Genomic DNA, 25,384 nt, shown 5'->3' with positions numbered 1-25,384 from the left:
AATATAAATATTTTAAAAAAACTTTACATAATAAAAAGACTTTGTATAGAAAAAATAATAATTAAATAAAATTAATGATACATTGTAATATTGACAAAAATGTATATATATATATATATATATATATATATATATATATATATATATATAAAATAATGATGTCTTAAGTACTTTTATGTCATAGAAAAATAAATAAATAAATATTAGTTAATGATTAAAAATAGATAATGGATATAGTGAATAGTTGTACATCTGAATATAAAATGTACAATAAATATTTATAAATGTATAAATATATATATATATATATATATATATATATTTATATTTATGCAGCATGCAAAAAGGATGTTAACATGTAGTTAAATTTTAATAAACCTAATACCTTGTTGTTTAGTTCTGAATCTATGATCTATGATCATGGTTATCAAACTATACACAATATGATCTCCATTTTAAAATACTAGAGATAGAGGTGTTCCCATTTAGACCAGGTAATACACTTGCATTTAACTTTAGTTGCCACAAACATTCTTTAGTCAGTAGTAGGTACTTATATTTTTAACTCCACGTAAGCAACATTATATTTATTGTATCACTTTAATAGATATATTTGGGGTGAATATCTAGTTTGAGTGTGACCTCCATTTGATGTATCCCCACTTTATGTGAAATTTTAATGGGTGCCAAATTTTGGGGCAAATATACTGTGTCTTTTTCCTTTTAGGGAATATAGTGTAGCCTATTACTATTTACATTTTTATATTTTTTTGGTTTTTGGCCATTTGCTGAATAAGATTTCTTATTGTTGGTTTTCGCTTCTTTTTGATGCGGGTCTGGTGTACTCAAATTAATTATACATAAAAGTTCCTTTGGTTTGAACAAATGAGCAACATGGATTTGGCCTCCCTTATTAAAGGATTATCTTCTGATACGGGCAATTTGGGGATATCTGGACTGGGTCCTGGCAACTCTACTAATAGGGTGGCAACTACTGAGAGTGATCCTATCAATGAATGGAAGATGGCTTTTTCTAAACTAACTATAGGTATGAAGAATTTGAGAAGTAATGTTTGGCACTTATGCCTTTTCAAGGCCTACCAATGTAAACAGATTTCACCTAGGGGACTTAAGAGTGAAGCTCCAACCCCTTGTACATAGTGCTGATCAAGCAGTTACGGAACAATGGTTACAACTACAGCAACAGGCCTCTATGGGGTTTGTGCAGGTCTTAGCTGCATATTATGAACAAATGGTCCAACAGAATATTCAGAAGGTGGAGGCTTTATGTCAAGATCTTAATAAGTTTGAAACCCTACCCTGCTACACACCCTATGTGAACCAGTTGAGTAATGATCTACCAGACTTAGAAAAAACATTGAAAGAAAAAAAGATGAAAAAAATTCAACAGGGACATAGGGGATTATGAGAAGGGTAGGCCTTTTGAGACATTTAAGAATGTCAAATTTATGACTCCAGATTGGAAATCATTCACCCCCAAACACAAGAGACCAAAATCCATGCTGAAGAGGAATAGGGACTCATTTACCTCGGGGGAGGAATCATCGTCCAACACGGAGATGGATGATGGCCACACAGAAACTTCACCTGATCCCAAACGCAATAATTTATCACACCCTTTAGGGTCAGGATCAGGAGAGGAGGAAGGAAGCATAAGGGCAATAAATGATCTGGAGGGACTACTGAAAATGATGACAGAAAGATAGATACCTGCATGAATGTACACAATAGTTCTTCTACGAGTCTTTCTGATCCTGAAATAAAAATTCTGAACAAGGGTTTGAGTTTTGTGCCTGTTTTTATTTTTGTTGCTGAGCAGTCCTTTGCTTAGGATGTGACTGATTTTTGCCATCTACTTAATCTACTGCTGTATTATGACAGTTCACTAGAGGACACAGAGAGAGGTTTCAGGTTCCGTGGATCAATGTTTATGCCCCCAATGTCACCTATTATTTCCATCTTTCAGGGTAATGTTCTTAAGGATCTTCACTTTAACCCTGGTGAATTTTATAAGTTTAGAGATAACATCACTAAAGGGGAAAGACAATGTATTAACAATTTGAGCTCCAATAGGGACATTGTAATTTTACCAGCAGATAAGGGGATAAGGGAGGGACTGTTGTCATACAGGATTGGGCAGCATACAGTGGGGAAGCATATAAACAGTTGGCAGATGGCAGGTATTACATGATTATGCCTCTGGACCTCACTAGCAGATTCAAGGTTGAGATTGACCAATTTTTGGATGAAGCTGAAGATCAAGGCATCATCACCAGTGGGGATAAATTTCACTTGAAAGTGGCTGACCCCAAACAACAATATCTGTACCTTCTCCCTAAAGTCCATAAGGACCCTAGAAACCCACCAGGCAAGCCAATAGTGTCAGGTAGAGGGTCTCTAACTGAACCCCTCACTGAATTCCTAACACTACATTTGAAACTACTGTTATCTTGTGTGCGGGCCTGAATTCAGGATATGACTCAATTCTTGGGTATCATATCCGATATGCAATTGGAAGCAGATTGGATGTTGTGTACCCTGGATGTCACCTCTCTGTACATCAATATCCCACATTGGGCAGGTTTAGTAGTGCTCCAATATTGGTTGGAGAGATCCCAACTATATGAACCAGGTTTTAATACTTTTCTTGTGTGCCTGGCAGAACACGTTTTAACCAAAAATGTGTTCTATTTTCAAAAACAATGTGTCTGGCAGGTCCAAGGAACAGCTATGGGGGCTTTTTTTGCCCCCATTTATGCTGATTTGTTTATGGCTTATTTGGAGGAGGAATTGATTTATGATGCTTCCCACAACCTGTACATTAATGAGATTGATATATAGAGACGGTATCTTGATGATTGTTGGCTAGTGTGGAGGTCGGTTGAGATCTTTTTTGCAGAAGTTTGTTGATTATTTAAATGAGAACAAATGGGGTATAGAGTTCAAGGTTAACTTTAGTAAGACCGAGATTACTTTTTTGGATGTACTAGTTAGTCAGAATTCTGATAATACTTTGGACACCCAAATATATAGGAAATTTCCCCAATACATCTCTCTCCTGCATGCTACTAGCTTCCACCCACAACACATCAGGAACATCCCCAAATCTCAATTTTTGAGGATAAATTGAATTTGTTCCAACTCCTCCTCATTTAGCCATTACAAGCAAGATGTAATTCACAGATTTAAGGATAGGGGCTACAGGGCAGGTGACATCAGTAGGGCCAGCCGATTTGTTTCCAATCAGGATAAATCTGGGCTATTGGAATACCACAAATGTTCATCAGACACTGAGACTAAACTTAGATTGGTCACCACGTATGGCAGGAATACAAAATCTTTCATGAATATTATTCACAGACATTGGAACATTTTGTTGGCAGATAATAAATTATCTGATTATTTGGGTGACACGTGCTTTTTCTTTCCACAGGGGTCGCACCTTGGGGTCACTGTTTAGCCATTATAATAGAATGGATTATAGGGAGAATGTTCCATATCAAAGAACATTGACAGGAGATATATTAAGAGGATATGCCCCTTGCAGTTATTGTTCATATTGTCATCGGGTTAACAAGACAATAGAATTTACAAGTAAGAACACATCCACTGTATTTAACATTTCTTTTCTGGCTAACTGTAGTGCAAGTTGGGTGATATATTTGGTGACTTGTACATGTTCTGCGTTTTATGTGCGGCAAACATCAAGTCCTTTGAAACTCAGGATAGGGGAACATATGAGTGATAGTAGACTTAAGAAGTCTACAAATGCCCCTTATAACCACACTTGTAAACATAGTAGTTCAGTATTTAGATTTTCTATCATTGATCACATTATAGGGAAATGTAGGGATAAAGCTGGTTGGCATAATGTTCTGAATATTAAGGAGAAAAAATTGAGCATTAAACTAGGGGGCTTTCCCTCCTGGCTTGAATGAGCATTTATGAATTAACCAATGGGATTGTTTGTCAGGCTCTGCCTTTTGCTTTATAAGAAGGACCTTTTGTTTCTGTGCTTGTTTTGTATTTTTGTCTTCCACTGAAAAAGGCTGTTTAGCCAAAACCGGTTTGGTTTGGGAGTTGGGGGTTATGTCCCTTCACCCAGTGATATGCATTTTACACATTAAATTGTGTTATTTATGCTAATACCATACATTTTGTGCTGGCTCTATTTTGTTTTCTGATTTACTTTGAAGTTCTGAGCAATTGCAATTGCTGTACGTGCGGGTTTAGGAGGTTAAGAATACCTTGATAAGTTATCTGGGATCTCTTCCCTGACTAGGATCTAAAGGGTGCCCTCTGGGCCTTCTGATATGATGATTCATGATTCACCTCTGTCTGCAGTATCCTCAGTTGTCAAGGTGTCCAAATCCATATTAGCCGCCAGTACAGGGCATCTGAGGAGGAACTGGATGTACTGCAGGTTCCGAAACCTTGGTGGGTATGTTGGAGTCAGAAAAGGCCAACTGGGTCCCTGACCTAGGGTTTTTCCTTAACTGGTGGAGGTCCATTTGGAGATACAGAATCTGCCATATTTGAGTGGGCCAAACATTTGAGATGGGTCTCCAAAAAGTATTAAGTGAGGACAAACAGGACCTCAAAGTCTTGGGTATGAAGGATTGGCAGATACCTTTATAGTTGTACTCTGCTCCTAAGCAAAAAAGACATTGCTATGCAAGTCTTTATGTGAGATATACCTACCACACTTGTACTTATACCTCCTAGCTGACATGGGAGGTTGGCATAATGGTTAAGGTGCTTACTTTACAAACGCAAGGTGCAGGGTTTGATTCTCAAATGGGGTAAATGACCAGTCTTAAAATAGCTCACAAGGGCAGTTAGCCTAGTACTAATCTATGCGCCTGTGAACCTATGAATCTAACAGTGGTAGGAAAAACAAGGTTCCCAACAGGACACTTATCGGAGTATTCAAAGCAATGGTAATGACCAAATGACAATCAGTCTGATGGCTATGCGACTTGTTTAGCCTGAAGGTGAGATAGTCTGAGGAATTACACTTGTACATCTACCTATATACCACTATGCTTGTGAGCTGAGGGCACACTTTGGACATACGATACTGGGAAGGTCAAGCTTTGGTACCCTGGCCAGATGACCGCAGTGATAACCCATGTGCTAGGAATATTGTAACAGTGATTTCAGTCAGGACATCATGACAATCCATAGGAACATCACCTTTCAGCATCCACAACAGTGTGCCCTGATGTCCATAAAAATGTAAACCCTTCCCATGAAGAATAAGAGCTGCGCTGGTCACTTTATCCCCCCTCTAGCTCCCAATTTGCAAGCTAATCTTGTGATATTAGCAGTGCACTCACATAACTCCATTGTCTTCTGATACAGCACCGTGGCCTCTGATTTGGTGATGATTCTTATCCCAATCCCTTCACACTCAGCAGTAAATTCCATGAGTGCACATTGGAGGTCACACTCTGGGCCAAAATAATACCATCTGCAGAGGTTCCGACACTGGACATCAGATCCCGACACTGGACATGCACCTGACCTTGGCTACACTGTAATTTTACAACAGGGATCAGTGATAAGATGCACCCATAGAGGAGCCCTGCACCCATCCTGAATGATTCTAAATGCCAATAAGGCAGAAGGAATGTCACTGCATTCATACTTGGGCTGAACAGCACACAGTAATGGTGCTGTTACTTCATTCTCTCACAATATATGCCACAAATGCAGACAAATGAAGGTTCCTTGGTACAGAACACAAAACAGTTGCACATATTGTTGCTGACTGTGAGATACTTATAGCTGAGGGACTGCATGTTGAAAAACAGAATAATGTGACAAGGTTGTGGCATTGGGGAATGTGCAACTATTATAGCATACAAATACCTGAGAAGTTCTAGAGGAAAGGAAGCAAGAAAACCTGATAGAGTAGCTGAAGCAAAAATACAAAGAGGTCTGGATGGAGGGATGAAACAGTGCAAAAGGAAAAGGAAAAAGAGAGATTTGTTTTTGTACCGAAGTTATCCTCAAGCCTCAACTGAATATATACACTTTCATACAGTGGGCAGATAAGTAGACTAAGAGAAAATTTATTAACCTACCTGGGAATAAAAGGATTAGTATGAAGAGTCATCCTGTCCTTATGGAAAACTAAAAAAGGAGGAACAGCCATAACATCTTGTAGCATAGACACCCATCTGGCAGAGGTAAGGCCCAAAAGAAGAACAGTCTTCCAAGAGCAATTAAGGTCCCAGGAAGGATGGACAGGCTTCCTGGAAGGCTTAATGTGAAGGATGCATTTTAAGAAACTATTGGCCTCAAATCTAGAGGCCAAAGGGGGAGTCAAAGGCAGACAAGCAGAGATAGCTGAGAGGTGGGCTTTAACAGAAGAACATGCCAACCCAGCATTGAGCAATTCACACAAATAAAAGAGAACCAAAGGAACATCCACAGTAAATGGATCCAGGTTATGAGAAAGACACCACACAGAAAATCTCTTCCATTTGGATAAGTAAGATTTCCTAGTAATGGGTTTCCTAGCCTCTTGCAGGACCCAAAGCATGTCCTCAAAAAAGGCATCTGTAGGAGATCAAAACTCTATCACACACAATGTCAACTGAAGAGTGGACAGGTGGGGATGGATGAGAGATCCCTTGTCTTGTGTGAGTAGGTCCACCCTGTGAGGTAGCTTGTGATGATTGCCCTTGGCTAGATGCAGAAGAGGGAACAAATGCTGTCTGGGCCAAAAGGGAGTCACCAGCAAGATTTTGGGAGCATCCTGTTTTATCTTGAACAGGACTTTTGGAATGAGAGGAAGAGGAGGAAAGGCATAAAAAAATTTTTTCCAAGAAAAAGAGGGGGCATCCACCTTCCAGGTCAGAGGGCATGGGACTCTGGCACAAAAATAGAGGAAGTTGTCTGTTTAGAAGGGAGGCAAATAAATCTACTTGAGGAGTATCCTACGGGTGGACAATGTCCAGAAATACATCCACATGAAGCATCCACTTGTGAGAGTGTGTTATGGACCTGCTCAAAGAATCTGCTACTGTGTTCTGATCTGAGGGAATATAAACTGCCTGAAGAGTCACCTGATACTGAATAGTCAGATCCCAAACCCGAGGGCTAACCTGCATAGGAGTTAAGACCTTGTCCCCCCTTTCTTGTTGACACAGCACATCACTGTGGTGTTTGAGAATCTTGAGGTGCCCTGAAAGGAAAAGATAATGGAAAGCCTGAAGAGCCAGAAGAAGAGCTCCTATCGCTATGGCACTGATGTGATCTTTCTTTTTTAAAAACCAAAGGCACTGCACTTTCAGCGGACCAAAAGAAGCTCCCCATCCCAATTCAGAGGCATTTGTGAACAGTTCCTGAGAGGGAATTACAGGTTGAAAAGGATGCCCTGGATTGAGGGACAACTGACAAATTCACCACCGAAGTTACAGCTTGAGACATGGAAACAGAGTAACTAGAAAATCTAAAGTATGAGAATGTTAAAGCCAATCGGACGTTAGAAACCACTGAAGCTTTCTCATGTGAAGTTTGGGTAGAGAGAGCATAGGAATGGTGGAAGCCATGAAACCCAGAGCTCTTAGAAACTCCCTGGCTGTAACTGAAGCCACAGGAAGAATGGATTAAAAGAAAACAATCAGTGTTAAGGCCTTGGGAGGAGGCAGGAATGTCAGAATTGGAACATTGGAACAGTCTGGAGTCTACATCCTGGAAAAACATGATCCTGAGAAGGAGTCAGGAATGACTTTTGGAAATTTACAGTAAACCCAGACTTTACATGAGAGAAATAGTAAAGTGAAAATGCTGAAGTAATATCTCTGGAGAGGAGGACTAAATAAGCAGGTTATCCACGTAAGGAAAGACCTGTATCCCCTCGACCTGCAAAAGCAATCACAAGAGTAAGGCATTTGGTGAAGACCCTTGGGGCAGTAGAGAGGCCAAAGAGCAAAGCAGAGAACTGAAAATGCCAGGAAGCAACAGAGAAATGTAAAACGTCCTGAAAAGGGATTCAATGGGAATGTATGGATAAGCATCCTTGAGATCCAGGGAAACTAGAAAAGACTGAGGAAGTAGCAGAGGAAACAAGGTTTGAAAGGACAGTATCCAAAAGGAAAGGACCTTCAAACAGGTATTTAATTGAGAAATATCCAGAATTGGTCTCCATGTGTCTTCTTTCCTGGGGACCAAGAACATTCTGGAATAAAACCCCTTACCCTTCTGAGGAGTTCAAACTTCTTGAATTGTTCCTTCAGCCAACAGGCCCTCAAGCATCCCTGGGGAAAAAGGGCAGTTGTTCCTGAAGAGGCTGAGGAATTCCTGAGAAGGAGATGAGATTTCCAAACCATGTAATAATCCTGGCAAATGATGGAGAGAACCCAGGAGTCTTCTGTGAACTTTAACCAAAAGGGAAAGGACAGGGAAAGATGCAGAGAAAGAGGAATGTGACTGAGAAGAACAGGGCAAGAACAGTTAGGCAGCACCTGATCTGTCAGGAAAAGGAGGCTTCTGAGGAGGAGTTTGGGTAGCCTTAGCTGGGAGGAACCCTTCTACCATCCTTTTTACCCTTGGGGAGGGAGAGTCCGTCTATGACCAAAGGTGGGCTTGTTAGGATAATTCCTCTGAAACTTAGGAACAGGTGAATCAAAAATATCCTTCAACTCTTGTAAGGCCTTACCATTCTCTTGCAGGGAATTAACTCCACAGATGCATTGCCAAACGACTGCATATTATCCAGAGAAGCATCCATAAGTTTGTCCTTGATATCATAAGGCCAAGGCTGAAGTCTGAGCCAGGAATACATCTTCCAAACCAAAAGCAGCTGCAGCCCTAGACAAAACATCAGCTGCATCATAGCTGCATTTAATGGAATGGTGAACAACTTGGGATGACATCCCTAGCAAGGCAAGAGCAGAGGCCTTCTCTTCAGAATCAGGAAGATCTGAAATGGCTTGACGGCCTGAGAAAAGTGCCAAGATATACCTGGTCATATGTGTCTGATAGTTCACAGCTCTAAAGGCTAGGGTAGCAATAGTATACACATTCTTACTTAACCTTTCCATGTTTCTGCTGTGCTTATCTGAGGGAAGCAACTAAACTGACAACAATTTGGAGGGTGTATCAGAGACCACTGACACCACAGAAGGGTCAGCAGATGGACGTTTATAAAGAAACTTATAGTCCTCAGGCACTTTATAAAACATACTAGTTTTTTTGGGGAGCAGGGGGTTGGGAATCAGGAGCCTGAGAAGTAGTGGCAAAAGCATCCAGCAGGGCAGCAAGAACAGGAGGAACAGCAGAGGGTCTAGGAGACTCCAGCTGTAGAAGCCCATAGTACCTCTTCTGAACATCAGATACCCGAACACAGTCCCATTTGAAACATTCCATCATTCTGGAAATAGTTTTACTTGCAGTTAACTCAGTCTTCCCCTCTCCTAAGTGTTCAGACAATAATGACATGAAGTAGGGCATATGCTTTAGAGTCCCCTACAAATTTATCAAGGTCAAAAAAAGTACAATATTTCCAGGTTTTCTTGTTCTGCAATGTTTCACAAATATAATTAATGCTTTATAATTCCACATTCGTCAATTTATGAGTTGCTGGTTTTATTCCTGTTTAGCTCCATCCATCTCTGCTTCCTTTCCAACATACTCTCAGTACTTTTAGTAAACTCTTGTGCTTTTTTTCTGTCCCTCAAACATTTTCTGTTGAAACATTGGAAAAGGTTTCACTGGCGCAGTCCGTCTGTGCTCTTTATTATCAGAACAACAAGAAGCAGAATCTCCTTTTGTTTCACAGCTCACTTTTTGTTAGACAAACTTTATTTTCTCCTTAGCATATTCTGCATCAAAAATGATTTTGCCTCTCCAGGAAAGAATATTCTGAAGACAGCTGGATACAGCAGTTTGAATCTCACACCTGCTTCTCCACATTCCCTGATAAGTGGAATAGATTTACTCCTCTTCTGCCTGGTGTACAGTGATTGTCTTCCACTTTAGTACTTTGTTCTTCTGTCACAGTTTTGTCTGGATAAAGTCATTCTACTGGTAGAATTACATCTTTGCTATTAAAGGTCTAGGTTACTTTCTCATGACCAGGTTTGGAGCATTCACACGATGTGCCCTTTCAATTAACAGCTCCTGCTGTGGAATACCAGTCTAGTTTGTGCTTTCATAAAATTAATACAGTCTGTTCATTCCAGCTTCTCTGGTACAGCAGAAAATCACAGGTCATCCCTGTGTGGTCTGTCCTCTAATTCTATTATTTTTTTGAAACATCTCTTCTTGAGCACTCTCATATTCATCCAGCCTTTTCTTCATTTTGACCTCCAATTTTTGCAGTTTTATCACATCATCTGAATAGCTGTGTAAAGCTTCTTCCATTGTATCCAGCCTTTTGTTATTTGAGTTGATATACTCCATCAGTGTTTTGTTTATTTTAATCATTGAGTACATTTGACTTATTTTTTTTCCTCCAAGTTACTGGAAGTCATGTCTTGCATCAAAGCTGGAGCTTGCACTGCTTTTTGCTGAACAGCTGCAGAATTCTTCCCAGTCAGTATTTTTCCCTCACTTTTATAGTTGATTTTCTTTCAGGTTCTCTGAATTTCCTTTTTGATGCCATCTAGGCAGTACACTTGCTAGCCAGTTAGGGAAATTTATCCCACAAAAATTAGTTCACTCTCTCTCTTTCTGAGTTTCAGTTTTCACACCGGGAGAGCTGAAATTAAGCTGTTACTCAATGTTCAGCCATCTTGGAAGTCCCATCATTCTGGAAACAGTATCACCAAATGAAATCTCCTCAAAAGGTGACTGATATACTCTTCTTCTTCAGAACCATAGACTAATGGAAAAGGAATCTGAAAGGAATAAATAAGTGACTCTTCATCAGAATCCTCCTCATCATCATCATCAGTGGAATCTTGCTCCTTAGGCCTCTTAAGAGGGGTAGATGACCAAGGAGAAGCAGGAACTGGAACCTTAATGCCAAAAGGGCATTAAACAGGTCTTGAATGAAGTTTTGTCAGTCACGATGAGGATCCTTAGGAGCAGGCAAAATGTATTTAGTCTTCTACTTCTTTTTAAGTAGGACATCAGCCTTAAACAATTTAGGAGGCTCTGACCCCTGACAACAGTCTATAATGGTAGTTGGAATCCCTTCCCTCATTAATATCTTAGGAACACCCTAGGCCCTTCTGTAATTATCAACTTTGGTTCCACCTGTACATCTGAAGTGGATGTCTGCAAGGCCTCCATGGATGATTGTGGAGTCAGATCATGCCAGCCTCCAAAGCGGTCATGGCAGAGGAAACCAAGAAGGAAACTGGACAGTCCTCCAGGCTTTCACCACTCTCAAGGGAGACATCCAGTGCAGGTGGTACAGTCGAATCCAACCATGCTTTCTTGGTCCTTTTCTTCTAGGATGGCTGACCCTCGGACTGGAAAGATCCTTCCATAGTGTGTTTATCCAACAGTTTGTCACTGGTTCTCTAAGTAAATCACAAGTGAACAAAGCTGACTATGCAATGTCTTAGGGATCAAAGCTCAACAAATCTCACAAGATGTATGGTCGTGGGAAGCACCTAAACAGAAAAAACACTGCTTGTAATATCTTTATGGAAAACTGTCTCCTGCACTTGCATTTGCCCTTTTTAGATGACATGAAACCAACAACCAGAACAAGGCAAAACAAAGAAAAAAAATCAAAAAACCCCAATGGCCCACATATCTGACAACAGTTTGATATCCAGCAGATGAACAAGCATTAAGAGTGATGTTTGAAGATGCCATTTGGGCTGGCGGCAAAGAAATTCTGAGGATGCTGCATCTGGACATCACCTTTATGTCCTATACCTTGCATGGGGAGCATGTGTGTGTTGTACTGTGTACCTATTACAACTTTGGCTTCGGTATACTGGCCAGATGTCAGGCTGCCGTAGACAGGGGATCCATAATGTAAAGAATACTGCAACAGTGATCTGGAAGGACATATATAGATATCTGCTTCCATAGCCGCATGATGACTAAGAGTTGTTGTGTGAATGGCTTATAAGGGGAGAATTTAAACCAAAAGATGAAAGGTTAATATTTATTAATATTTATTTATTTACTTATTTATTTATTTGACATTTGTTGACTGGGATAGTCCAACTGGGCTAGTGCTCTTTTTCAGCAGAGGCCCGGAGAATAAAGCTCCACGGTAAAATTAAGCAAAAATGATAGAAATTAACTTAATATACAGTAACAATACAATAACAAATTACAGGATTGTAGTAGAGGACAAAAAATATACAATAGAGTAAATGAGCAGCTGTTCTTTTAGGTACAAGTTAAAAAAACAGTAAGAAATATATTTAGTATAAGATATTTATCTTGAGACTGGTAGTGACAATAAGCTAGCAAAAAGAAAATACCATAAAGACAGGCCTCCATGGAGAACTGTGCTTTTTGAATGCTTATATTTTGCAGCAATAGTGTGTGAGAGTATTAATTATGCTGCAGTTGCAGGAGGGATATAGGCATCATGTTACCAGAAGTTTGGAAGTGAAGAGGAAGATTAGAAGAAAGTGAGTGTTAATTAATTTGTTAGGTGGCTAGTGTTAGAGAGATAAAGAGGAGAAGGGAGAACTAGGAAAGGAAAGTAAGGACAGGAAAGAAGGTAATGTGGGAGAGGGAATAAAGTAATGTGGGAGAGGGAATAAAGTAATGTGGGAGAGGGAATAAAGTAATTGGGAGAGAGGGAAGGACTCAGGTGGGGTGATTGCACACACAAGATCAGATGCTGTTTAGGTAATTTTTTAAGAGTATTGGCATTCTAAGATAGTATATTATGAACCAGATGGTTCACAAAATCAATAGAAAAGGCAGGAAATAGAGATACATGTAGGTTTTGTGGTACAGAACTAGAAAAGAGTTACGCATCTTGCTGCAGGGTGTGATTCACTATACAAACCTTCTGCCATGAGTGTAAGACATAATGTGGCAACGTTGTTACACTGGAGACTTTGTAAACATTACAACACAGAGGTAGCTGAGAGCCATTGGAAACATGAACCGCAAAAGATTTTAAAGTAATGATTACATGGGATCACCCCATACCATCAGCTAAGAAGGTATAAACCAACAGACTGGATATTGTAGTTCACAACAAACAGAGATATAGGGTTGATTATTGAAATTGTTACACCCAGTGACTACAGTGTCTTATGAACTGAAAGACAAAAACTTGTAAAATATCCGGACTTGCAAACAGAAACTAGAGCAATGTGGAATAAAGATACACAGATGGTTCCAGTTGTAGCAGGAGTAACTGGACAAATAAAAAAGAATCTTCAAACATATCTAGGTATGATACCAATAAAAGTAATCCTTATGAAGTGCAAAAAGAGGGTACACTGCAGATGCTGAGAAGAGCATAGGTTCACAGGTTCATAGATTACTAGGTTAATGGCTTACAAGCCTAGTCAATATAACCAAGTTTTACCTACTATATTGTCCCTAGGGGTAAGATGATGGCATGGATTTGTGCCTATGCCTTCATTATCTTTCAGAATGCCCCTGTCCATAAGGGACATAGGCACTACACAAGGTGTGAATTTGTGCTTCCCCTTCCATTGATCCAAACTGTGGTTGAAGAGGGCCATGGAAGGGCTCTGCTTAATGTGAATAACTGATCCCGGGAACTAATCGACCTATTCTGATGAATCTGGTCTGCAAAACTCTGGATCCCACCCAGTTCGGGTTTGTGAAAGGCACATCATGCCTCTTGAACCTGATCGACTTCTTTGAGGCAGTCACCAAAGCCATGGATGAGGGTAAGGTGGTTCACACAGCCTATCTTGACCTCGCCAAGGTCATCCCCCATTCTGGAATTATAGCTAAACTCACTAAACTAGGTATAAATCCCTGTGTCACAAGATGGGTTGCCAACTGGCTCACTGACAGAACCCACACTGTAAAAGTTGCAGACTCCAAATCTGACCTCAAAGCAGTGACAAGTGGAGTACCACAGGGTTCCGTCCTGGTACATCTCCTGTTTGGTATCTACTTCTCTGAAGTACAGGCTAACACAGAAGGCCTCTGGCTAATGAAGTCCGCAGATGACTGCAAACTAGGAGCCATAGTCAAGTCCCCAAATAATGTGGACATCCTACAGAAGGGCCTGACTGAGACAGATGCCTAGTGTCAGAGCCATGGCCTCAAGCTCAATGCCAAAAAGTGCAGTGTCATCCCCTTTAGTAAAAACTCTGTACCCATGAACCACCACATATACAGCAATCTACTTAACACTGAATGCGTGATAAGAGACCTTGGGACCCAGATGGGCAGTAGTCTCTCCTTTGATAGTCACATCGCCACAGTAGTCAGGAAGTCCTTCTAGGTGGCACACCATATCATAAAAGGGTTCTCATCCAGGAAAAAAGAGGTCATTGTTCCCCTCTACTCGACACTCATTAGACCCATTATAGAGTACCATGCCCCTTTTGGAATGTACCTCACAAGACATCTGCAGCAGTTGGAAAGACAACAGAAGTACCTTACAAAGAGGATTACTGGCCTCAAACAAATGCCCTACACTGATCGCCTCAAAAAACTCCAGCTTTACTCCATAGCATATCGCCTACTCCGAGGTGATCTCTGCCTAACATATAAAGTTATATCAAACCCAGAGCTGTTGGACATGCTATACCTAAAGAAATACCAATCCCTCTGAGCTACATGCTCTAGGGACCTAAACCTTGTCACCACAATAAACAGGACATGCTGGAGGGATAGATTCCTGTCCCAGAGACTTCCTATACTCTGAAACAAGCTACCCATCTATGTCAAGCAAAGTTCTTCATTAGCACTCTTCAAGAAAAATCTTGATGAGTGGATGGGAAATAGGAATACACCCCGGGGATCACTTCTGTGTCTCTGCTTGACAGTGGCACAGGAAAATAACTTTCTTGGGTGGCGTAAGCCATGGAATCTTGTTGGCTAGCCTTACGTAGGCCCTTGGGCTGATAGCCTAGTACCTACCTATGAACCTATGAGAAGCCTGTTCCAAAGAAGGGGAAAGAATCAGACTGAATGATAGTGGAGAAATGCATCACATCATTGTTCATAGGCAAGTAATAGGCTAACTGCACTTGCGGGCCATTTTTTAAGCCTAACAAATTTCCCATTCCAAAGGTGAGAATCAAACCCTTTACCTTGTGTTTGTGAGGTAAACACCTTAACCATTATACCATGTAGGACATTACAATGTGGCAAAGCTGTTATACTGGAGACTTTGTAAACATTGCAACATAGAGCACTCACATCAAATGTCAAAGAGTGAAGCAAAACTGATTTCATGAACTTTAATTATGCCCTGACTTTGGAATGAGGTCAATTCCCATCAAGGTACATAAAAACCTAAGCATTTGGAGAAATTAAACAAGGCAAAAACAATATCATCTGAGAGACACTACCTCTAGGTCCCCAAACTGAACATCTTCCTGACCCTGGCTACACTGTAATTTCTTGTTCATGGAAATCACAACAGGGAGCAGTGATATGATGGACCTGCACCCATCCTGAATGGTTTTATTAAATGCTAATAATGCAGCAGGAGCATCACTGCATTCATACTTGAGCTGAACAGTACACAGCAACGGTGCTGTTACTTTATTCTCTCACAGTATATGCCACAGATGCAGACAGACGGAGGTTCTGTGGTACAGAACACAAAATAGTTGCACATATTGTTGCTGAGTGTGATATACCTATGGCTGAGGGTCTGTATGCTGAAAAACAGAATAATGTGACAAGGTTGTAGCATTGAAGATTGTGCAACTATTACAATATACAAATACTTAATAAGTTCTAGAGGACATGCAAAGAATTACTGAAAATGAAGTAATGCTCACATCAGATCTTCTCATGTTATCAGAGGAAGCAAGAACAGATACTGTAGTTGAAGAAAAAAGGACAAATGTATTATTAATTAATGAAATAGCTACACCTACTAACTACAGTGCCCCCCTGCATACTGAGAGGTACAAAACTATAAAATATCAAGACATGCAAATAGAAATGACACCAAAGTGGATCAAGGAAGCCCATGTTGTTGAAATTTGTATGAGGAACAAGTGGGCTTGTAAAAATGAATTTCCAAGCATACTTACATATGTTAAAAATACAGGTAACTCTATATGCTCTACAAGAAAAGAAATTCTGAGTACATTGTAGGTGCTGAGCAGGAAGCACTTAGCAAACATTAAAGACTGAAGCAATACTGATTTTTATTTTGTAAACTTTATCCTGCTTTAGAAATGGAGTCCATTTATATAACAGCATTAAAATCCCTTGAGAAATTAAAACAGAGAGAGAGATCTTCCATCCCCACAAAACATCTGTAGGTTGGATTAAAAAGTCCTTATAACTCCTTATATAATTGGATAGAACCTGCATTGCTGCTCCTGAATCTGACATTAAATCATCACCTACAGTCCTGCCCCAGGGTTCCAGTGCAGCTGCGGAGTATGACTCCCTACAGTTGGAACAAAGCCCCTTGAGCTTCCATTTTAAAGACAGGTCTGCCACCTCAATTTACCAATTCAGAGGTGTTTTCTGAGTCTAACACTGAGCTGTCAGACCATACCACACTAGTGTTCTACCTTCAGATACCTTCTGTATCTCACCTCACCTGCACATATAGAATATATGACCTCAGGTGTGATGGCATGACCACCTATTTGATCAGTGACCTCTGTCCCAAAGTGTTCTGGCATTGAGTACAATGTTTGTGTTCAAATATACATTTTATGGGCAAGCTATGATTTACAAAGCTCAGGCGCTCAGATCTGGGAGGCTTTTCTTTCCCATCACAGATTTTCAGATATCTGACTCACTCCTACCTTTAGTGTTCACATCTTCCAGTAAGGCTTCAGAGGCAATTGTAGGCACCCTCACCCTCCCTCTGACAGATGCTGAATATTCCATACAGCTGTTTAGTGTATAAACACATATATCTAGTAGATTTTTCATATGTGGCAGCTCATATCTTAACTGAGGCAAATGACAGTCCTATATAATTGTAGGTGTAAGAATATACATATCACTGCAACACAATGTTCTCCATTTATTGTGCAGCTCTAGTCCGTATATGCTGCATTATCTTCATAATTAAATGTAGTACAGTCACATACAAATCATAAGAAGGCTAAATGAGCTGGTATTTGTATTTATTTGAATTTGTTAACCAAGTAAGTAGGCTGGCACAAATGTCCATATGACCCAGGCCAGAGACAGAATGAAACAAAAGTTAAGCTACATTAAAGATTAAGAAACTTGAATGAAACAAAACAAAAATGAGTATAAGAAAGGTATACAAACTGAATGAACGGTTAATACAAGACTACAGTGAAAGGAATATAAATCAGAGGAATATATTTCAAACTTTTCACTTTCATAAATGTCTGGAATAATGATAAAACACAGAACTGAATTATCAGAGGGGAACCAACAGTTCAGCAGAGGAGAGTAGATACTGTGATAGAGGGAAGTAAAAAGGAGGCTGCATTCTTGTACAGGAGTTAAAGAAAAAGAACTACATGTGGTATGGAAGTGTATTATGGTATTAACGAGAATTAGGATCATTAATTGCCAGAGAAAGGAAGAAAAAGAGAAGATGAGGAGTGGATAGTGCAGAAGAGAAAGAATGTAGGAATCTTACTAAGCAAGCAAGCAAACATGGCTACCATAAGAGATCTAGTTGTTCACACCTTTATGCAGACACTCTTAAAAGTTCTTACCATCCTTTACAAAAATATTCATTTCCTGCTCAATAACGTTTGGCAGATTCACAATTAGCATTACCAGGAACTGTTAGTACTCACCATGGCACTCACTATTCTGCTGATGTAAACAGGATTATTTCGACGAGAGCAGTCCTTATCTTTATCGTTTTGGAATGTTTTGCTTTTATCTAGTAAGTCCAGGCAGATATCTAAAATCCCACTTTCAAACTTCAGTCACAGAAAAAAAAAAAAAGAAGAAAATAATTTTAAGTACACAGAACATGAATGCATTTACTCTGTCTTACAATAATGACATTGTGCATTTGAATCAGATAGTCTAAAACAGCACCGTGGAGCAGAAATTCTCCATAACAGTGAAAATATCACTTTATGAGGTACTCTGCAAAACCTCTAAACTCTGACCAACAAATTACAGAATTTTAGATGCAAGTTTTTACCACCAAGGATGCCACCAGTTTCAAAGCAGATCCTTTAATATATTTAGCTTTGCTGCCTCCAACCACCTCATCCCAATAAATACACACAGATACATTACCAAAGCTAGTATCATACGGTCCTCAGATCTTCAGATGGTGCAGTTACACACTTTCAATGGGGTTTTGTTCCTAGTGCAAGTCTTGGTGGCATCTGTCAGAGCATCGTAGGGTACATAATTCTGTTGTGGGTAAAGTTGCCACTTAAGCATAATGGTGACGAACAGCCATGCTTGGTCTGCAGTCACATTCAAACCAGAAATCACAAGCAGGCAGCAGTACTAAGCAGCTAGACGGGAAAACCTAACAGCATGTTTCAGTCTCAGGAGAATCATCATAACAGATTAAATACAAGTGCATGGCATTTATATAACCTGACTGCAATCCAAAATGATGCAGGTCTCTAAAAACATCTAAGATGCACTAATGATGAGCAATAATAATCTTGTTTGTATCATGGCCAACTTGGAGTACAGGAAGACTCATCAGTCACAGAGTGTCCTGGACAGCTGGAGCCACAATTAAGCCAACATGCCAAAGTAACAAACTGGACCAATAGTATTACAACCATACTAGCTACCCGCCCTGAGGAGACCATATCCAGCAATTTAACAGCATAACAGCATGTCATATGGCCATCCTTAAGCCTGCGAGCAGCTAGGGAATGCATGTAGGTTTTACTGCAAGTGGTTCTGCATGTGCTATATCAGCTGCAGGTTCCTGTGTAGGTGCTGCTGTCTGAATCATAATTTATTATGCCACAGTGACACTGCACGTGCTGTTATACTGTTGAATTCCAAACAGAGGAAGAGTCCATGTCATGGTGCGAACAGGGTGCTACAGCAGTCGAAGGGGACTTTTCCTAGATGTCACTTTAATTTTATAGACTGGGCACCTGTGGGTTTGATGGTCAGTACTCATTTTTGTCAGCATTTGGCATTGAAATGCCACGTATTACTATATGAACAGCAGAGGATGTAGAAAATGTTTTGCACTCTACCAGCCATGACCTACTAAGTACAATGCAGCTAGAGAATGGCCCAGTGCTGCCTTGCAAAGTGTGTCATGTACTTTGGATAGAGCTGTGAGTCTTAAGCACATGTACAGTTATGCATATGTACTATGGCTAGGAAATTGGGCTGTAGTGTAAAACTTGGGTATCTTGTCTACACAGGCACATATAGTCCTGTGGCACAAAGCTGTTGTATCTATGATGTGGCCTGAACTGCCTCTTGTATGCCTAAGAATGACTATATATTCTAGGTACGGTTGTATGTATTACTGTATAAATATAAATTCTGATTAGAAAATAACCTGCTTTTATTAGTCTTGTTGATTCTGTAACAATATGATGTTGAATAACATTGTATTACCTATTTGTAATAACGGTGTTGTAACAATATTAAATATCCTACTAGTTTTGTAACAATACAGTTAAGGTAAGTGATTTCTGTTGCCTACAAGGTCCAGACCATGTCTGACAGGGTCAGCTGACTAGTGCACCTACCCAATTAATAAATGTACATCCAAATAAAATAAAACAAAATGACGACAAAACTGTAGCCCTACAAACTGAATTGTGCATGTATTCATTGCACACAGTGCTGGGCACTACTCTTCTCCCACACCAATGCTGCAGTGGGACTGACCTTTGTCCACAACCTGCTATGTCTTGTCCATTTTACCAATACCATACTATAAGTATCATATAATACTGGCCAGTACATTATTGTACCATACAGCAATGTCATAGCATACTAGTGTTTTGCATTACAAAATTTCTTTCTAGCCTTCACTCGATACAACAGTAGTGCTCATGTTTATGAAGCAGTCTGAATGCTTTAGCTGGTTTCTAAGCCTGTGGTCAAACTATAAAAAAATGAAATATTTAGGGACTATCTACAAATTACATACATGCTCAAAATCTCTATTTTTTCTTTAAATATTCTTGTCTAAAATTTCTAGTATACTTTTTATGACTGCCTTAGCAAAAGTAGTGAGAATTCCTGGCTTGTAATGAAAATATTTGGTTTGCTATGCAGGCAATTTTAAATAATGAATATAAAATCTCATTTCAGATTATATAAAATAATTTTGTTCTCAACATACAAAGAAGTTGACCTAAGACTGTTATCTGCAGTGAAGGAAATCATTACTACACATTCATTTGTGATTGCCCTTGTCAGAATGTCCTGCATAACATAGGTGGTTGGGACACATGGGAAGAAGTTGATAGGCTATAAAGAATATCTAACATGGAGAAGGCAAATACAAGAAAATGAAATCAACTGAAGATAAGTTGTGATGAATATGTAATTTGGTAAAGGGAGGAAAGCATAAAGAGTATTGTTTTAACCTTGGTATTTTTCAATGATTTTACTTTTGTGTAGAATATGTACTAAAACAAAGTAAATGTACATTGCCTGAAAATATTCAGGTAAGTCTTGGCTCCATCATATTTGTTACTCGATGGCTGAACATTTTAATGGTCGTATTGTTATATTTAGTCAATTCACTGTATGCACTGTATATGTTAACATGTACTTACTGTCTCTTTTTTTTGTGTATTACAAGGTTGTAACTGAAAAAAAAAAGGTATAGGAGTCCAACCAGCCATATCCTAAATACATATATACATAAAATCAGATTTTGAGTGACCACAGCCCGTTCCATGGACTACAAAACCTGATTGTACCAAAGATCACAGGTTGTGATATCAAGATTGTCACCGAGTGACCTGAGAGAAGTTGATTATTATTGTCAGATGTATATATTTTGTAGGTCTGTTTAGTTACTTTGGAAGATGGCAGTTGACATTCTTTATTTTATTGCCATATGGAATATACTTCACAAGCACATAGCTTTTAGCTGTCCCTGATTTTACAGACTGCCCCTGATTATGAGTTATATTTTCTACCTGTCCTTCATTAAATTTTCCTGACGCAATTAAAAAACTTTGTTATTGCCCTCCATGTTTGATACTACATTAATTGTTATTGAATTGTTTGACTTTTGAGATGCCAGGGTAGTACTTTATTTTTTTTTAAATTCAGATTTTAATGTATTTATAAATTGTATTTAAGCTATGTAAAATATTTAACATAATGTCTACCGGGGAGCTGTATTTATCATATGTTTAACAGTAACAGAAGAACTGTATTTATATTTGTTCTTTTATATGATGTAGAAAAGAAAATATGTAATGATTATATTAAAACTTGTAAATCCTGTCCTGTTGAAGGATAAAAAAGACCCAGGATCCAAAATGTATTGATCTGGGTCTATCACTCTTCTCAGGCAGGAAGATGAAAGGCTGTAAAAATGCATGGAATTTGTATTTGAAGTCTAAAATGTAAATTCCTGCTTTTCTACCTCAGGAAACTAAAGGCCACAAAAATGCATTTAAAGTGATCTTTAAAGATTCAGAGCTTAGAAAACAGTCAGTAGTATTCAAGTTAGAAATTGCTGCATTGCATGAAGGGGTCTCAGTGTGGAAAAATCTGGTTTATGAGGGATAGAAATGATAAGCTAATATATACATGTGGTGCATATGCCCGATTAATTAGTTATAGACAGTATTTACTAAGTTATTTAGCTAGGTTTACTGCAGTGGTGGTGCTGCGGTAGTGTTGTCGCCTCACAGTAACACATTGTCCTGTTCGATTCTCAGCTAGAGCGTCTTCTGTGTGGAGACATGCGTGAATGGGTGTACCTTTGTTGAAGGTTGTGCGTCAGAGCCGGCAACTCGGTACATAAAAATCTACTGCCAATCATTAGCAGACTGGAGTTCCGCTGTGGTGACCCCTAACCGGGAAAAGCCGAAAGACACAACAACATTCATGTGGCAACCCCCTAACCAGGAAAAGCCAAAAGAAGAAGAAGAAGAATTCAGGTGTAGGTAGCATTTTTCTTTAAATATTCTGTCTATGCAACTAATTATTGTTTTGTAGCCCTTGTGCATTACCTTTGTTTAATGTGTATCAGCACTGTCTTGACTTCTTTATTAAGGAAAGTTTTTTTTTTTATTTATGCATGTTTATGATCTTGTGGCTGGGTATTTATTTATGTATTATTTATAATTTGAGGGGATGCTATTTAGCACTGTAGGTAGGCCAGCTGCTATGTTCATCTCCAAGGCCAACTTGCTTGAGCACATTATCAGTAAAAAATTATTTTTATAATTTATATTTAGTTAAATCAAGAATGTTATGATAAATTGTGTGCCGGGTCTCTAGTCCAGTAATCTACACTGGTGGTAGTACTACTTTGCCAGGAGGAAAGCTGTAAGGAATTGGATAAATCTACCAGCCTTCTCTCAGAATTCTGTGTGCAGTGTGTGTGCATGCTTTGTGTGTGCACTTTGTGAGCATGTGTGTGTGTGCTTTTCCGAGTGTGTTTGATGTGTGTGTGTGTGTCCACATGTGTGTATGACTGTGTGTGCTCTTTGTGTTTGTGCGTGTGCTGTGTGCTTGTGTGTGTGTGCTTTGTAAGTGTATGTGTGTGTGCACTTTGCGAGTGTGTATTATACTTTGCGAGTGTGCATGTATGTGTGTTCTGCGAGTAAGTGTGTGTGTTGTGTGAGTGAGTGTGTTTATGTGTGTCTGTGTGTGTGAAAATAATTTGCCTGAAAAGCAGTTGCCACTGGTATTGTATTTCACAGAGACAGTGGTGAGAAAGGATACTGGGGTGTTAGAACAGAGACCCCGGTCTGTAAGTGGATAATTTGTAGTCCAAATCTAGGTGTTGATGTGGAAAACTTGCACCCAGGGTGTGCATGAGATGTTCTCTTTACTCTCTTAGAGCCAGGTTGCATTTGGTGAATTTTTTTTTTTAATTAGATTTGAGTTTACTTTTCTTTACTTTAACATGTAGAGTACCAGTGTTATGGCTTGAGACACCTTCTATCTGGTGGTCATCAGTCCTATTTCGGTTAGTGGAGCAGATTCAATGGCTGTAATCCCTATCCCTTACATACCTGGTTGTAGACTAGCTGGCAGTGATGAGTTTCAAACCTTAAGAGTTCCTGACCAGTCATCACAAATTGTGGCAGTGAGCCATCCTTCATATTTGGTGGCAGTGGGTCATATGCCACAGCTTCTATCACCATTATTCAGACTTTGCTTATCCTGCAGCTCTTTTATGGGCTTTTATTTATTTTTGTAGTCAGACAATGACTTTTAACTTTGTTGAATATCATGTCAATTTTCTTGTGCCATTATTAGTGTATCTTTACATTTGTGTTCATAGGCCTGGGAGATGAACCACGTACAGGTTACCTGTTTGCATTAGAGACATAGGTGCTAAATCAGGGATGAATTTCCAGTTTCCCATCCAGTTATCCAAATTGCACTTGAATTGGGTTAGGGAGGAACTCTGCTTCACATGGATGGGGAGCCTGTTCCATAGATGGGCTAGTCTCTGGGATACATACTTATCTCTCCAGCAGGTCCTATTTATATCACAGGCAAGGTTTAAGTCTTTAGAATGGGTAATTCTGGTACTGTTTGTTTTGTGGATATGCAGGAAGTCCATCAGAGTGGGGTCTGACAATGCCCTGTATGCCAGGCATAAATCTCCCCTCAAAAGCCTGTAGGAGACAGAATACAGGGATAGGGCCTTCAGGTGGTCTGCATAGGACATATTAGTTACGCCCTGTATTCCTTTAGTAAGGAACCTCTGTGGATGTTCCAGTTGTTGGATATGCCTGGTTAGGTACATACCAAAGGGTGCATTGTACTCAATGATAGGTCTGATGAATGCCAGATACAGTGGAACAATGACTTCTTTGGACTTGGATGCCATACCTTTTGTTTATAAGCTGCACAATATAGAATGATTTCCTCACCACTATAGACACGTGATGATCAAAGGCTAGATTATAGATTACTGTCTATGTGTGTCCCTAAATCCCTGACTACTGGGTCAACTCTAAGCGGTATGTTGTCTATATGATAGTAATCAGAGATGGATGACTTCTCAAAGAATACTATTATGCATTTCTTGGCATTTAGTTTTACTCCATGGCTCTGACACCAGTTATTTTTCTGTCAGCCCCTCCTGGAGAATATTTGTGTCAGTGTGAGATTCAATGACAGCTCCTAATCTGCACTCATCTGCAAATTTAGTCAGCCAGAGACCACCAATGCCAAAAAGGAGTGGACCACCAATGCCAAAAAGGAGTGGTCCAAGGACTGATCCCTGAGGGATCCCACATGTGACTGTCCTCTTTGTAGAGGTTGACTCCCCAATTCTAACTTTCTGGTCCTGTCTGTGAGCCATTTGGCTATCCCCTGGGTAACATACGGGTTTGTACCTAGCCTCCTGAGTTTGTCAACAATGCCCGAGTGGGGTATTGTGTCAAATGCCTTGTGTTAGTCTGAGATATGAATTTGGGTACAACAAATAATAACTCTGTTCAATATATTTTTCCACTATGAATTGTTGAGTTATAAATTGGCAAAGGGCCAATTCTCTGAGCAGAATTGGTTGGAAAAACAACCCAGTGAAAAACTGTGTTTTTTTTTTTGCCTGGATAAGACTCACTGTACCCCGTGTGGGGAATGTGAGTCCCCTGCGCTTATGTCTATACAGATATATTTATATATATATATATATATATATATATATATATATATATATATATATATATATATAATATATTATATTATATATTATCAATGCAATGGCTGCACAAAGAAGAAGGAAGACATGTTACAAAATAAATGCATCACTGCTTGTGCACACTCACAGACTGCACCAGCACTGAAAACAATAACCAAGGAGTTGAAATTCGCCAGCAGTGAAAACAATAACCAAGGAGTTGAAATTCGCCAGCAGTGAAAACAATAACCAAGGAGTTGTAATTTGCCTAGCTTGCACATAACAATCAGTAGAGAAACTGAAAATAGCATTTAATTTCTCAGAACATCCTGATGATTTTCTGTTTCGCTAACAAGGTTTGCTTTCACATTTCCATATATACCCTTTTCAGTTTGGTACATGATATTGGGTACAATAAATAATAACATCAAAGAACTTATTTGTACCATCTTCCATAGCTTTATTGGGGGTATTAAGTATTTATTATATCACAAATTATTTTCATAAGGA

The 25,384-nt window shown here is 39.4% G+C and overlaps 1 protein-coding gene across 1 annotated transcript in view; it reads right to left on the bottom strand.

The window, feature by feature from the left end:
• The window catches only part of TGM2 (transglutaminase 2), a 596,777-nt gene that overhangs the window by 208,191 nt on the left and 363,202 nt on the right, over window positions 1–25,384 (bottom strand). Inside the window, exon 5 of the mRNA XM_044090196.1 lies at window positions 17,880–18,008. Within this exon, the coding sequence (XP_043946131.1) occupies window positions 17,880–18,008 (129 nt within the window). The remainder of the gene's footprint in view (window positions 1–17,879; window positions 18,009–25,384) is intronic.

The sequence above is a fragment of the Protopterus annectens genome, chromosome 12.part0, assembly GCF_019279795.1.
Source record: "Protopterus annectens isolate FY-2018-M chromosome 12.part0, PAN1.0, whole genome shotgun sequence".
NCBI classification, from domain to species: domain Eukaryota; kingdom Metazoa; phylum Chordata; order Ceratodontiformes; family Protopteridae; genus Protopterus; species Protopterus annectens.
The sequence above is the reverse complement of the archived record's forward strand: the minus strand, read 5'-3'. Positions and strand labels throughout refer to the sequence as shown.